This window comes from Lepisosteus oculatus, chromosome 7 (genome assembly GCF_040954835.1).
Source record: "Lepisosteus oculatus isolate fLepOcu1 chromosome 7, fLepOcu1.hap2, whole genome shotgun sequence".
Taxonomy (NCBI): domain Eukaryota; kingdom Metazoa; phylum Chordata; class Actinopteri; order Semionotiformes; family Lepisosteidae; genus Lepisosteus; species Lepisosteus oculatus.
Window position 1 is genome coordinate 56,011,653 of NC_090702.1, and position 16,443 is coordinate 56,028,095.

At 43.4% G+C, this 16,443-nt stretch overlaps 1 protein-coding gene across 2 annotated transcripts; it reads right to left on the reverse strand.

Annotated features, from left to right (window-relative positions):
• Positions 1 to 268: 268 nt before the first annotated feature.
• Positions 269 to 16,252, reverse strand: ergic2 (ERGIC and golgi 2). Of its 2 annotated transcripts, none has more exons than XM_015351904.2 (14): positions 16,041 to 16,252; positions 13,836 to 13,981; positions 12,316 to 12,424; positions 11,121 to 11,167; positions 10,462 to 10,532; positions 10,273 to 10,313; positions 9,648 to 9,749; positions 8,105 to 8,200; positions 6,951 to 7,006; positions 5,582 to 5,680; positions 4,735 to 4,832; positions 3,742 to 3,904; positions 2,701 to 2,780; positions 269 to 438 (listed from the first exon to the last, which is right to left on the reverse strand). In XM_015351904.2, exons 2-14 carry the CDS (start codon positions 13,939 to 13,941, stop codon positions 373 to 375), a joined length of 1,134 nt encoding a protein of 377 aa, XP_015207390.1. In that variant the 5' UTR covers positions 13,942 to 13,981; positions 16,041 to 16,252; the 3' UTR covers positions 269 to 372. The 2 variants fall into 2 exon arrangements, with proteins under 2 accessions (XP_015207390.1, XP_006633119.1); XM_006633056.3 differs by having other exon boundaries at positions 16,050 to 16,251.
• Positions 16,253 to 16,443: the final 191 nt, after the last annotated feature.

Below are 16,443 nucleotides of genomic sequence, written 5' to 3' on the forward strand. Positions count from 1 at the left end.
CCACTGCGCTGGTCCTTCGGCGAGCCAAAAGAAAATTCTATTCGCAGGAAAAGATATGAAAGACATCACGATATCTGGAAAATTTACTGGCATGTTCGGAAATTGGGGTTGCAGTTCTTCTAAAGGTAAAAGAGGAGGAAGAGGCTCCCCACAAACACCAAGGGGGCAATGCCATTTCATGGACTCCAGCAACACTATTTCATGTTTTCTGAACGGTGTGCTCCCATCCACCTTGTACGAAAATTCGAATGTACAAAAGAGTACCCAATTGATTTAAAAAGGTTTTACTCCAGCGCCTTCGGAAAATTTGCATTCTTACATCAAAAAACATCGTGAGGAAGTCCCAGAGAAGTGGGCGTTTCTCGCCCCCTGTTAATGTGTGCTGTTTTCCACCGCAGCGGGGCTGTGGTTATTCATGTGACCATCGGAGAGAGCCACCTGAAAGGAGAAAGACAAACAGCCTCACTAGTTCTGCAGGAATCACTGCTTCCACTTATCTTGTCAGGAGAACATGAAGTCGTTATACTGAACAAAACCCCTCATCAGCAGGTTTCTGGCCTTATAGACAAGGAAGGATGGATATTCCACACGCTCACATGAGAGCACATGGAGAACCTGCTTCCAAAGATTCTGAAGGTTCCACAATCCTGAAGAAATTGAAAAACAATTTCACATAGAAAAACGTGAAAATTAAGGCAAAACAAATTTTTCAGGCAGTTTCTGAAGACACATTTTAGCAAGCTACAAGAAAAGCTCTTCTTTTAGATGGAGCGCACTCCATTCTTGTTGAGAGAATATCTCTTCTGGGAGCAAAAAGAGGAATAATTCATAGTTATCACACTGACGATAATAATTGACTGTCAGTGAGCAGTTCTGAAGAAGAACTTAATTATTAGACTGACTTCTTTTTTTTTTTGTGATAAACCTGTCCTAACTAACTGTTCCTCAGGAAACACCAGCTGATCATATCCACTCAGACGAAAGAAGCAGCTAGGATTCTGCAAATGATCCAGGAAGCAGAAAGGAGAACAGAGAGACGAGAAGCTTGCCCCATGTTTAATAGCACAGGATAAATCCTCCTTTGTCTGCAATTAGACGTTTTGTTCAGGGAAACAGTAAAATCTCTGTATTCCCCAGGGTTAGGTACCTTGAAGTTTAAACTGGCTACGATTCAAGGGCTTGTAAAACAAGAATTTCCATAGTAGTTTTGTAGCAATATTTTGATATGACTGCTAACCCTTTAAGAAATTGGTAGTGTGCATGGGCGTACAAATAAATGAGATCACTGCTATGATTTTATACCTTACACAGACTGTATTGAATTATTTTCTTCATTCTTAGTAGAGTGTCTCTTCTATGCCTTTTACATCTCATTTTTATTGCTATTATAAATGCAGTGCTGCTGTACTGTAATAAAGTTTATTACAGCACAGTAACAACAGACAAGAGAGTAGATTAACTGCACACACTCCCTTTGCACTCAACCAATTCTCCTCTTCTCCTGATTTGTCTATTTCTTATATATTTTTTTCTTATCTTTTTCCAGAACTGAGACTGTGATAACTTTGGAGACTACAGATTTTTTTTGTCATATAAAATTAAATTATTTAAATGATAATTATAAGCTATTTAAATTATTTTTTTAACAGCACAACACTGTCTTACATACAGACATTACTCTGGTAAGAGGTCTACACAAACAAGGCACATCTAACACTTTCCTGAAGGAAACTGAATAAAGCTTCACTCAAGACACACTGCTACAGAAATGTGTTAACCAAGCTGTGTCTTTACACAGAGACTACTGATGCAGCTCAGGTGAAGCAGATCAGAATGGCAATATATTTTTAATTAACTGAGCTGAACAGTGGACACCGAACACCGTTAAGACACTCCTTTTATATAACATACAGATCACAAGCACTGGGGCCCCTCACTGCCCTAAACAAAGCAGAAAGTCTAAATCTGAGCACCAGATTTCAGCAAAAACACAAAGAAACACTGCAAATAAACCCTGTATGAACCCTCACCCAAGAGAAGCCTCTAGTCTTGCTAAAAAAGATTAAGGCACACCTGAGAATAACAAGAATGAGTTTGTTTTGCTGGAGAAATCTTGCCCACCAGTCTCCTCATTCTGTCACAGCATGGTGCTTTTCCCACGGGGACACAAACTGCTTGCATTGTGGGATTCTCAGCTTATACTGCTACTCAGACAGTACAGCCCGTCAGCAGGACTGCTGACCAGCCAAATCAAGAAATTCTCCTCAGGGGACTCATAAATGATCTTAGAAGTATAATTTCATAGAAAAACCACAAAGTACAATAATAATCAAATGATTTATACACACATAATACATATGAAGCATTCTATATAAAAAAGCCGGTCTCTATAAAGGGCTCGTCCAACTAGCTTGTAGAGAGACGGCACCACACTACAAACTGGCTGCAGTCCAGTTTGCTATCTAAACTTCATCCTAATTAATCTAAATAAACTTAATACCATAGTAGAGGGTTAGCCACAAACCCCTATGAGGATGTGTAATCCTTAATTTCTGTGCCTTGAGAAGAGCTGACATCTGGTTCTTCCCCACGATACTTGTGCAAAAGGCGTCCTCAGAAACCCACATCCAGTGAAGACACCTCCTGCTCTTAAAATAATCCTTCAGCGTGTCTGTCAACAGTCTCAGAAATCAAACTTACTTCCTTCGGCCTGTAAACACCCAGCTTAAATCGACAGCAGACAACGTCAACCAAGAAGCCCACAAGTCCATGGACCATGCCTAAAAAACAAAGACGTACAAGTGAGAAAAGAAAAATCAGTTGAAAAAACTAGAAAATACAAAATCAGATCAGTGGCTAAAAACAGAAGGGGTTTTGAGAAGCCCAACACGAGACGCTGCAGTAGCAGAACACAAAAAAAGCCACCTAAAGGCGAACAGGATTGCAAGCCGTCTGATCAAAGATAACAAATATATGAAAAAAGTCTAAGTATAAGGTTCTCTGGGAGAGAGCTTGACCGGGACTCCCTCAGCGGCCATTAGGGTGCAGGCTCAAGGGGGACAGGCACCTGCGCGACCTCCTGCAGCATGCTCAGCAACAGCTGCGCCCTCCCGTCGTGCGGTCCGAGCTGCGCTGCAGGTCTGTCACCCCCGGGCTGGTGGTGGTTCTGGTCTGGAACAAGCTTCAAAAACCAGCTGGGACCAATTAATGTAACGCCATGGTATTCCCATATTGATTCCGCAGCTCCTAACTCGATGACCATCACGATTCACGTATTAAAAAGTTTCAATACAGAAGTTCTGCAGAAGTGGGCAGACACGAGCAAGGAAGTTTTGATTCCAAATTGGGAGGGTATAGAACACAAATGTGAGTGTGACAATTCCCGATCTTCACCTCCAGTGTATCTTACATCCATCCAGTCTCTAAGTGCTTCATCCAGAACAGGGTCTCAGGGCAAGCATCCCAGCAAGCCATAGGCGCAATGCAGGGTGCTCCCTGGACGGGACGCCAATCCATCGCAGTAAACACACAGATCTCACTCCCACCAGGGCCGATTTCCCCAGAAGCCAACAGAGCAATCGGCATGTCTCACAGGGAGAACACGCAAACTCCACACAGACAGCGCCCCAGGTCCAGGACTGAACCCAGGACCCCAGAGCTGCGACACAGCAATGCCAGCTACCGCACCACTGTGCCCCGCCCCCCCCCCCCCCACGTATCTTCTGTCATGGAAGAGCTCACCTGTGGTGGAGAAGATCCCCCCGACGATGCCACACAGGCGGATGAGGAACTGCCAGAGAGGCATGTGCTGCTCCGTCACCGTCACCATCAGGGAGCTGATGTCGTACTTCATGAAGATCCCTGAAACTCCGTGGCTGCCCAAGGCATGGTTTATCACCCGCTCCTGCAGGAGCAAGACCAGGATTAAAAGCAAGCGAGGCCTTTGAACACTCATTGGAAGAAACCGTCATTAACAGGCCGAAACGTTAAAAAGAAAACCCAGACACACACGCTTTCCAGCTGGCTTGGGGAGCAGAGCTCCATCGCCTTCCCTGGCCGGAACAGCTGGGAACAGCTGGAGCCAGCAGAAGGCGCAACTCAAGCACAGCTGGAAACGATCCGCCTGATCACGCTCCTGCTGCAGCCTGGGCTTCAAACCGAGAACGGGAGGCACTCCTTTACACAGAGGGTTGTGGGGGACTGGAACCAGCTGGCCAAAACCAGAGCTTCCAAGTCTGGGTCTGGTCTGGAACAAGCTTCAAGACCCAGCTGGGACCAATTAATTAAACGCCATGATACTCCTATATTGTTTCAGCAGCTCCTAACTCGATGTGAATCGCAATTCATGTAATACATCCTTTCATCACAATATCCTTTTTTGAAAGGTTTACTGATGGTTTATTGCGAGCTCGCTAAAACCAACTGTCGGCACAGCAAACCACATTTTTGTACCGATGCAAAAATGAATTCAAACAAAGATGAGCAAAGCTGGTAATTTTCCCTAGTATGTCACATTACACTGTTCAGTGAAAAGGTGTTTGCCCCTTTCAGATTTTCTTACTTTTTCTATATATATATGTTACTGAAAGTTATCAAAGCTCCATGTGGGTCCTCATGACTTGTGGTGGGAGGCTGAGTGAACAAAGAACACACAGACTTTGGCTCTCGTCATTCGGCACACGGAAGCCAGAGGGGCTGCACTGTACGAGGCAGATCGCTGCTCCTTGGACGTACCCTCTCGGTGACCGAGTACTGATGAGTGTCGGCGGAGATCTTGTATGTCTTGAGCTTCGTTGGCACTATTGTGATGAAATACTGGAACATCTGGTTGTCTGAAACAACAGCACAGAATCAGCGCTGGTTTAAACAACACAGTGTCGCAAAAATACAAGGAAAACAGCCTGCTGAGTGCTGAGCATAGGAGAGATATATGTTGTATCTAATAGATCTTTCCCTGATATACATGATCTGAGATGTTCGATACAATATATACATGGATATACTGTATATGCACACAGATGGAGAGAAAGCAAATTAATAAAACCAGTTTAAAGTAACTACAGAAGATCAACCATTGTTGAAAGTGTTTGGATGGTAAAACACAACTCGTGGCTGCAGCCACAGACCTACAGAAGCACTTAGCACCAAGGAGAAAAAACTATCTCAGAGCAGAGATAAACACTGCGACCGCCCCCCTCTCTTTACTCAGCACTCTCTCTGCCAAATCAAAATATATTTGATACAGATTTTTTTTCCCCAAATACTAAAAACAGGCCACAGCCTCCAGCAGGCCCTGCTGGATTGTCTTCAAATAAACTTGACAATGATGACGGACGAATGGAAGATTAAAGAGGCTTTCGTGAAAATCTAAATCTGCTTTTCTACATCAGTAGGATTGCTCACTTATGGATATTTAAAAAAATAAAAATATTTCACTTCAGTTTTTCAGTTAAAATTCAAAGAACTACTTCTTGGCAAATCAACAAAGAGACAATTATTTCCCCCTTCCAGCATGAACGAGACAGATTAAGACAAACATTAATCTACTGGTTTTTGCTTTTACATAATAACTTCATCTTACGGTCAGAACAAATTTTTTCTGTTCCATCCAAGGGATTAATGATTCCTGGAATTTCCTCTCCAAAAGACAAATGGTCTATTCGATGTGAGAAGTTGTAGGCTGTAATGCAAGAACAAACTCACGTCAACAATAACAACAAGAAAACCACATTAACCTCAACAGCTTCCTCTGAGCAGCAAGAGTTCCGTCTTCTAGAACAAAGTGTATCAACTGAATTCAATCGACAACTCAACTCGAGGACTCAGAGATTTCCCCTAATATCACGCAAGCACAAGGAATAATATCAGCTCTCTGGGGACTCTTCTTGGAAAGGTCTGGGAAAGCCTCTTTCGTGTCCCACCCAGGTACTGTATCTGGGACAGTTTCCTCAGCCAGTCCTGACAGGAGACAGCAGCCACCACTATAAGCCTAGCTACTGTATGTATGACGGTTGAATGCATCTAATTATTTTTCCTGGTCAGATTTGTTTAAATAATGGCTTATTTTGCTTCTTCATGTCAAGGTGATCTGTTGTGTTTTTGGGCTACTTGAGTATTTTCCACAAAAACGCTTTGAGAAATACATTTTAAGTGGAAGAAAAGACCTTCTCAGCAGAGCGAAAGCTCCCTCATGAGGCCAGTAACTGTAAATGGTCTCTGCCCAAGATCAAGCCTCTCCTGCACTCTGCTACTGGCTCATCACTGTACTGGGTCTTCACAAACAGGTACTGAAATAACATTCACATGAAACAATTAAGCAATGGAACAAGTAAAGGTTTATTCCATGCTGAAAGCTTGTAGAGCCTTCTCCGAGTGAGAGAAGTGGTTCTTTGGATTGTGTTTTCTTTCTTCTATTTTCAGCAGGGAATAAACCTTTACTTGTTCCTTTGCAGCCTGACGCCTGCTGACGCAGCTCCCTACTTGAAATAACTAAGCAATGGGTTGCGCTTCTAAAAATCAGATTTGTCGTTTTCTGTGACTCAGTTATGGGTAATCTCTGCAGTTTTTAGCAGCAACGACTACCTTATCAGTAGTAGTTTAACCTCTGGAAGCCTATGGGTGCAGTTCCTAGGTCCTGGTGTTGTACCTTAAACACAGCGCTCCACTCTGACTGCTCCAGTAAAATGCCTTATATAAATATATAAATTGCTTTGGATATCTGGTGAGGTACACATCAATGAAATAAAAAAAAAACTTTTTTAAACAGATATATTCTTCCTCAGTGGAAACCGGCAACAAAAACAACTTTCATGCAAATGTGTTCAAATACATGATAACCTATGTTTCCTTACGATACACTTCAGCCACAGGGCTGCCGTGTGTAGGCGTGGGTTGATCAGGGAAAAGTAGGATTCATTAGATGCAAATATGGCGAGCCGAACGGTACTTACTCTCGTGGCTCACAAGAGCTGCTAGATGAGCGTGGCCCCGTGGGTGAGGAATAGCCCTGTGGGAAACAGCAGCAAAGACTTCTTATAGCAGAAACAACCGCAGGGAGCTCCGACACACTCGGACACACAGCTCGTGCCTCGGACCTCGATCACACTCTCAACAAATTCACTCATTTCCTCATTGATTACAGACCTGATTCACCAAGAGCAAAAAGAGAATATTGCCTTTAAAATAGCTCATTAGTATTGTATTAGACATCCACACTTAGAATTACAAAGCTACAATCAAGCATACATATTTTAAGTAATAAAACACATCCCCAATGCTTAGGTTTGCTTCAAATGTCAGCATTGTAATGTGTTAGTTTTCAGTGTGTTGTGAACATTACAGTTTTCTGTACTATTCTATTCACACTAGAAAATAAATTAAAGAGGAACTGCAGCGCTATTTTTATATTTCGGGGTTAGAAAGCATCAGCACTGATAAGTGCATTCCAAACCACAATAAAAGGAAAATCTAGACAGAAACTTGTAAAACCTGCAATTTACATCAGAAAATAGATTACATTTCCAGGTATGAACAGCGCCATGTTCTGTGATTCAGAACGAGGCGACAAAACCTTCGGTGAGGTGAAATAAGCAGGCTTGTGAACGCTCTTTTAATCCTACAGAAATATTGCTTTCGATTTCAAGAAGGTTTTGCCGACAAATACTACTTAGTTGTTAACTCTACATGCAGATCACGTTGGAACATTTTTGCGGTGAGAGTTCTGCTGCACAACCTGTACTTATTTGCTCGTACAGTACATCACATCACATTAATCATTACAGTGACTGGTGAGCAGGAAGAGTCGCTTCATGTCGCAATTCGTGGGAACTTGAATGCCAGTTTGCAACAACACTGGGACTTATAGTACTTTCACAAAATGCACAATTCTGTGCTTAATTTTGTAAAATGTTTCTATAACATTAATTAATTTATTTTGTCACCGAGATTTAATTAACGGTCAAAGTAATTGGGACTGCAGTTCCCTTTTAATTATGTGTGGCATGTTTCTTCTGGAATCATGGCATGTATCACAGATATCACTGGACATAAACTAAGCTGAAAACTAAAAATGTATACACAAGTTTTTTCAATGAAAATAACATACTTGCCCACTGTAATGTGAAAGTTCCCTGCTACTTTATTGACATAAAGGTGCCCGTGTATCCTGCAGCCATTGGGAGGCTGTGAAAGAGTGTCTTCTCTGTGGAAAAGGAAAGGCATCTCGTTATTGAACATGATGGCTGACACAGCTGCAGTATTGTTAAAGCACAACGGTCATGGACGTGCAGCCTTTTCAGAAAAAAAAACAAGACAGACTAGTTCCTGCTTTTCCAGTTCCAGTATCTGCTGTATATCTGTAAAGTCCTCTGCAGGTACTCTCAAACACCCTAACTCAGGTGGCAAGAAGATTTAGGTTATGAACAAGAGCTGCATACGAGAGGCAACATTTACAACTACAATAAATGCAGGACTGGGGAAATTATAGGATAAAATGGGGGTTTTGCCAAGCTTTTACTTTTAATTTTAATCCTCATTTCCTGGAACACAATAAATGTTAGCTGTGCCTTTTCTCTACAAAAGCTTATAATAATAATAATAATAATAATAATAATTGCTTACACTTATATAGCGCTTTTCTGGACAGTCCACTCAAAGCGCTTTACAGGTAATGGGGATCCCCTCTACCACCACCAATGTGCTGCATCCACCTGGATAATGCACCAGTACACTCCCCACACATCAGCTCTCAGTGGGGAGGGGAGCAGAGGGATAAAGCCAATTCATAGATGGGGACTATTAGGAGGCCATGACTGGTAAAGGCCAGGGGGAAATTTGGCCAGGATGCCAGGGTTACACCCCTACTCTTTTCGAGAAACACCCTGGGATTTTTATTGAATAGAGTCAGGACCTCGGTTTTACGTCTCATCCGAAGGATGGCGCCTGTTTACAGTATAGTGTCCCCATCACTATACTGGGGCATTAGGACCCACACGGACCGCAGGGTGAGCGCCCCCTGCTGGCCCCACTAACACCTCTTCCAGCGGAAACCTTAGTTTTTCCCAGGAGGTCTCCCATCCAGGTACTGACCAGACTCACACCTGCTGAGCTGTAGTGGACTGCCAGTGGTGAGTTGCAGGGTGATATGGCTGCTGGCCATATCTTAAATACTGTCTTAAATAGCTTAAATACTGTCAGACTACCAGCCTAAAATCGACACCTGAAAGTCAGCCTAAAGATAAGATTCAAACATGCAGGGCAATTGTATGATTGTTAATGTATTTATCTGGCTGATATTTTTAACCAAAGCAACAAACTTTAGTACCCACTTGTATACCGGGCACGTTTCGTGATCGCCGCCAGAAGGATGTGGGTAAAAGCACAAGTTCACAGCCCTAACCACTACTCCACACCGCAGCCCACATATCACCAACACCAATAACTGTTTTTACAACGTTAGAAAATACGTTAGAAGCAAAAAGGGGAAGAAAATGTTTGCACTAAAGTGAAAAGCTTTCAAGGTTGGTCTGCTCATCTCCCTTTTCATTGGCCTATTTGAAGTCCTTATAATTCCTTCCTTGTCCTCAAGCAGGACTAATCGATGCATGCTGATAAGGCAGACGAAATGTTAACCCTGTGAGCGTGCTCACCGAGGAGGCAGGGCTGTGGAAGCCCCCTTCAAAACATTCTTGAACAGGACGTCCTGAAGTGAGTGCTCTTCTCTCATCCTGTTCTGTATGAGGAGGAGCATCCTGGGGCAGAGGAGAAGGACAGCGTGAGGGAGCAAGAGGCGGCGGCTTTGGAAGACAGACTCCTCCTGAGGACAGGAGCCCGGTGGGATGGGACACACCCGGACTGACTGGATAACTGGCATCCCCAGAGCGCGAGACTTCAGAGTGTGGGGGACAGGAGCAGGTAGGACTGCGCAATAATTCACTCCCCTGGACTAACAAGAGGAGGAGGAGGAAGAAAAGGGTGTCAGTCTGTGTCGGGCTCCAGAGGCTGAGCGTGCTCCCCACCAGACACTGCTGTTGATTCACTTCGCCACCACTGCTTCGATCCACCCAGAGGAAAAGGGGGGTTCCGAGTGCCTGGGCTACGCAAGCAGCCATTCAGGTCGACGCAGAGTGACAGGCAGACTCAAGCAGTATTAGGGGATGTGTGAAAGACTACTTTTGATTAAAAGAGAAGAAAATGGGGGCCATCCGGCTCATCAAGCTTGTTCGATGAAAGTGTACTTGTCAAGTTGCCTGTATTGAAGGAAGCATGCCGTACCTTTGCCACAGTCTTTGTTGGGGAGACAGTTCAAACACCACCTGCAATTACACAACAGGCACAGGTGAGATGTTCAGTGACATAAAAATCAACCTCATCACAAAGCACAAAAAGACAGGCAGTCTGACGAGTGGAATCCCTAGGGAGATCCTAGGCAGGATTCTTGCCAGCCACGCCTGTTCTACTTACTGGCTCATACTCCAGTCCATCTGATGCGGTTACCATGGTTTCTGCTAGGTCTAACACATCTGCTCCAACATCTGGTAGAGTGGAAAAACAAAGCCTGACATGTAAAATATTCTGGAAATGGGGAAAACTGCATTTTTCTATAGTACCTAGTAAACATCTGCTTAATCACACATCATCCTTCTTGATCAGTAGAACAGTAAGCAAATCTCATGTTTTTAAGGTTGTCCGATATAAGTCAAGGGGCAGAGTAACACATGACAGTGAGCTTCTGCTGCAGGTAATATGATAGGTAAATTACAGGGCTCTTCTTTCTCTGAAAAATAACTGATAACATAGCACCAGAGCCTCTAGCACATAAACTGCTAAGAAAGGCAAGAGAGAAAACGAAAGGCCAGCTCTTGCAAGAGAACACACACGAGGTCATAAACCAGGTCACGTTCCAGTCTCTTCTTTCAGCTACAAGAGGCGTCTTAAAGAATACTGAGAACAATACAAGCAGTCACACTGGGGAAGCATCTGATGCTATTCTTCCCAGGGTCCCTAGATGTGGGGTGAGACAAAACCACCCACTAAGTGTTGGTACACAACTACCTGTTACAGCTGCATAACCATTTTCAGAAAACATTCTTAGTTCAAATACCTGGGATAAAAGTACTTACACTGGCATCGCATTGCAACTGTAATATCTATATTGATTCTTAATTTACTGTAAGAGAGAGAGAAAAAAAAGCAGATCAGATCCAATAGAAAGGTTTTATTGAAAAAAACAACAACAACATGCCAAACTCCAGAGTATAACCTGCGCCCTCTAACATATCAATGCTCCTTTGCCTTTGGGTCAGTATTACACAGGCAGGCTGAACTGTAGACATTATGACACCATTTCATTTTCACCTAACCTAAACAAAATAGTTAGAAATACCTATGACCAGCTTACAAAATACCTTTGTATTGTATACTGTACTGCATACGCTTCACGACAACAGTCTGGACCTCCAGTCAGCAGCAGCATTTAAAAGACCCATCAGCTGCATAATTTGAATTTGTGTCTCAGTACATCTCAGTGTGCCTAACTACATTAGGCTTGATGTTGGAAAACTGCCTGAAGGGGCATTCTGTATTCTGTCAGGAGCCCTTGTGAGTGATCTTGCCCTCACACAGTATGTGATGGAAGTTCTGTAAAGCCATGCTACAGAGCCAGAGGTGCAGAGCACACAGTGCAATCACAGACTTGTCACAATGAGGTTTCCTACGCTGTTTGTAAGTTCACAACAGTGAACCAGATTCCTGAACAAGCCTGTCACCACAGGAGCCATAAAACTAAAAGAGGGGTAAGACTTACACTACACTGTGTTCATTATGAAAATAGTCAAACTAAAACAAAAAGACATACAAAAACATAGCTGGGAGTCCAGTAAAGCATGTTGTAGGTGAAGCAGTCTTGTACACAGAAAATCAGGGCATTTAGCTGCTACTATGCTGGTATACTATTTACATAAAGTAAGGGCTGCAGGAAAGCAGATCCCTGAACAATTTAGATCAACAATACTGCATATCAGCAGTGTCCCAGTGCTCCTGAAAGAAGCGCAGTTTTGTCTCCATTCTGAAACAGAGGAGGGAACCACAACAGTAAACAAGTCTGTGCAATAATTCATTTGTTCACTTCATCATTGTACTTACAGTACCTAAAGAAGGCAGACGTACAGTCCTTAAATTGTAAAAGGCATCTCATTATGAGCACGGAGGAAGAAAATAGGACCAGAAAAGAACACTCTGCGATCAACGTAAATATTACTGCAGCTGGGGCAATACAGCTTTATTGCAAAATGAAAAGAAAACAGTAACAAAACATACCTAGAAAAGTCCTTGTCAACTTCATACTCGTATTTCATCCAGGTATCCCGATACACAAAGAACTCCATGAAGGCCAGCAAAGCCATGGCTGTAAAGGCTAGCAGAGACACTGGAGAGGGAGAGAAAGGAGTGAGTGCCGAAGCCACTTATTCCTCAAACCAGTCTTGCTCATCCATCTCCTTTAGTTGCTAAACTCATTCAAGAATAATATTTATTATAGATGCAGAACACAGAGAATTGTAGGGTTTAAAAGTATTGAACTACAAGATCCAATACGTTCACAATTGACAACGAATTAACAATTTCCATCACACCAGCTGTGCCTGGAGAACACGAAAATAAAACAAATAACTGATCAATCAACAAATCAGGAAAGGAAATGAAAACAGGATAGCTTTAACAGTAACAGTGCAGAGAAAACTCAAATGTGGTAATTTTTCATAAAAGACTTTATGAACAGAACAGCCCAGAGATAAAGAGCTCAACTCACAGCAAGTTCAGTTTCAGTAACACTGTTGAAAGGTGTAAATTAGCAATCAAGTTCAAATGTTTCAAACAAGAATGGATTATAGAAACACAACAGCCTACAGAAAGAGAAGGGGTGACCGTCCCTGATCCTGGAGAGCCACAATCCAGCCAATTCTGGGGGCGACCCTTAAAATAGCAATTTCTAAACATTTATCAAACGAACATTTTCCCTGAAGCATAATATGTTCAATGAAGTGCGGTCAGAGATCATCTGAAATAAAAATGCAGGAAGTTCCCGATTTATGCTGCAGAGGTGTTCCCAGAAGCCTCTGCATTAATTAAAACCAGAACTTCTTTTTTAAAGGAACTAATTTCCTTAAAAATGCATCCACTCCCAATCTGTCTGAACTACAAGATAAAAAATAATACACTTTTATTCATACAACATATTTCTGTAGTAGCACTAAGTTATTGTTAAATATTTATGAGCAATTTCATGCGACATGCAAAAGGAAGCCTGTTGTTAGTGGTGCCAGGTGAACAGGGCCCTTAGTGTACCTTTTAAACAGCATCTGTTTTCTCATCTCATAATTAACATTGCGATTTGGTTTTGTAATGAAGCTTCAGTGGTGTGCATGGGGAGATGGCTTGTACCTGGGAAGAGGCTGTCCCGCCACCTGTGTGTCTCACTGGTGCACAGCTGGGTACAAGCCATGTGTGTGGCCCTAAGACTTCAAGCTTTCCATTGCCAGCTGTGCCCAAGTGCATTAAATAGAGAACTAACAGTGTCTTCAATTAAGAAGTGGCATGCATTCCTAAGGTGCATTAAACTTAAAAAACATGTAAATTAAAATCACATAAAACTGCAGAACTGTAGTACTTCCCCATTCCTGACTTCTGAACCAATGAACCCACTCCAGTGATCACAATACACAAGTTGTAAGGGTGGCTGGCTCTCCAGGGACTGGTCAGGCTTGGTACAGCAGCTGCTCTTCACCACCTGCACCAAGTGTCTCACTTGGTGGGTCTGTCTGCAGGAGTGAACACAGCACCTGTGCCTCCACTGGCCGTCGTCTCCACGTAGCTTTCGGGAACCTTCGGAAAAGCGTCCAGCTCCTTGACCAGGTTGAGGGCTTTCTTCCGGTTCAGTCGCCTCATCTTCGGGGGAGTCCTCCTCTTCTACCTTCATATATCCCACCTGAGCAGAACACAGGCCCGTTGAGCGTGAGAGAGGCCCCAACAGACTATTGCTGCTCATAATTAGATCGAACTGACCTGCTGGACTGTGCTCGGCTCTTAAGGATGTTGGAAGTTGTCTTTTGTACTCTTGCATTCATAACTTAAACACAACTCAAAATCCTCAATTGAAAAAAAAAATGCAAATATCCCCACAAAGCCACCTGTTATTTCAAATAAGGTGTCAATGAGGTCATGCAGGTCAGCTGGAATGAAGACCAGCAGCTACGTGGGCCTTCGGGAGAATGAAAAGGCATTAGTGTTACACTACTGTAGCGCTCTACTCTCTGGGGTTTCTAAATCCACATTGAACAAACCCCAGTACATCCAAAATTCGGCAGCCACAATCCTGACCAGGTCTAATGCAAGTGATCACATTACTCCTGTCCTGGAGTCCTTGGACTGGCTTCCTGTTACATTTTGCGTCAACTTTAAAATCCTCATGCTCACCTATAAGGCTCTGCATGGCTTGGCACCTCAGTACCTGTCTGAGTTACTATCGCCCTACTCCCCACCTCGCAACCTTCGCTCTTCTAATTCTGGTCTCCTGTCTGTCCCCCAAGCCCGTCTACACTCTGTGGGTGACAGGGCTTCTCCTATTATGCCCCTAAGCTCTGGAACTCTCTGCCCAAGGATATCAGAGAGTCACCTTCTCTAAACTCCTTCAAATCCAGACTCAAAACCTTCTTCTATATAAGAGCCTTTATTTAACTGTTCTTTACCCCTCTGCTCCTGCTGTGTTCAGTACCCCCATCTACTGTCTCCTCTCACTGTGTATTCTCATTGTGCGCATATCTTGTGTATTTGTTTTGTTGTTTGTCGTTCTGTAAAGAAGCCACCTTTAAAGGCGCTATATAAAATAAAGTTTTTATTAATTATTATTATAGTGTGCATTTTTATTCATGTTACTTCCCCAGACCAGTAATACCATCAAAACACTGCTGGACTGGAAAAAGTGCAACCAGAGATGTCAACATTTCCCTGTTTACTCAGACACCCTATACAGGATCATCCGCTGTGGTATCCAGATGTTTTCTGCATGTTATCCAATTGTTCAAATGCTTCTACAAAGTAAGGTATTTAAGCGCGTCCCTGCACAGCAATACATTGTAAACACTACTTTAAGCCAGATGTTCAGAAGTGCTGTTGGGTCGCCAGCAAATACGTGGTCGCTAAGGTCTGCTGAACCAAGATTTACTACAGAAGGAGTGGAAGAGCATCTCTGCTGTTACAGAGTTCTCCGTCTGGGAAACACAGTGTGTTAAGTCGTTGCTTATGAGTCAGCTGTGCCCATTCAAACACGCAGCGACACCCCGGTCACGGTAACAGTGAAGGCAGAGGACTACACTGAAATGGCTAAAAACTACAAGATAAACTACGACCCTTCTTTAGAAATTACGGCTGATTACATCACTCCTTACAAAGTGCGTAACTGTTTGACACCTGGAACTAAACTGGGGGGGGGAGGGTTACAATTCAACCATGCTGGATCTGTCATATAAATGTCGGCAATCTTATGACCGTGGAGAAAGGAAGACTTGTCTTGTAGATAAGAGTCATCAGATGACATCACGCAGGTGAATCTTCCGTGGTTCCGAGAGCCGGAATACGGGGTGAGCGCTATGGACTATAACTGGGAAACTGTGGTTCAGATACCGGGTGGGGCTCAGTTACCTTCGGCACGGTACATCTGTCAGATATCCAGCTGTGCAGAGGCGCGTCACTTTGGATTAACGAGTCTGACGTGATCATAATAAACCACACGAAGCGTAAAAATGTTGAAAGACTACCGCGAGAAAATTAATTAAATCTATGTCAATATTCAACTTTCTTGACAACGGAAAGGAAGTCAGGTACGATACCAAATAAAAACAAAATGAATTTCGGCAAACAATTTCCTACACGGCGCCTTTGCTTTAACACGTTGAAAGCAGGACCATTTTATTGGAAAAACAGAGCAAATGTCTATAAATCAAGAGGCAACCAGCTGCCCCAGCGAGGGCTGTCTGTTGCTTTCTCACCTTACTTACATGAGTTTCAGATCCTGGATCCCCACCGGAATCTCTGCCCGCAACTCGTCTAAACAATATTCATTGCTCACACGCGAGGCACACGAAAACTCAAATAACCGGGTTTTTCGGGTAATCCAACCGAGCAATTTTCTTCCTGTGCAGTTTCTGTCGGCACTGACTGTGTCTAACCTCTCGACCTTTCCCCTTTGACACAGGACACAACGAGAGCGACACGGCAAGACGAGCGCCGTGACGTCAGCGGCAGCGGCAAAGTGGCAGGGGTCTTTTTTAGAGCGCCCCCTGGGTATGCATGAGGAACTAATCCTGGGCAAGGAAGGAGACGCCTGGGTCACAGAGCACTGTAAAAATAGGACAAGAAGGAAACACGGAGCACTTAAATTGTGCTTCTCTG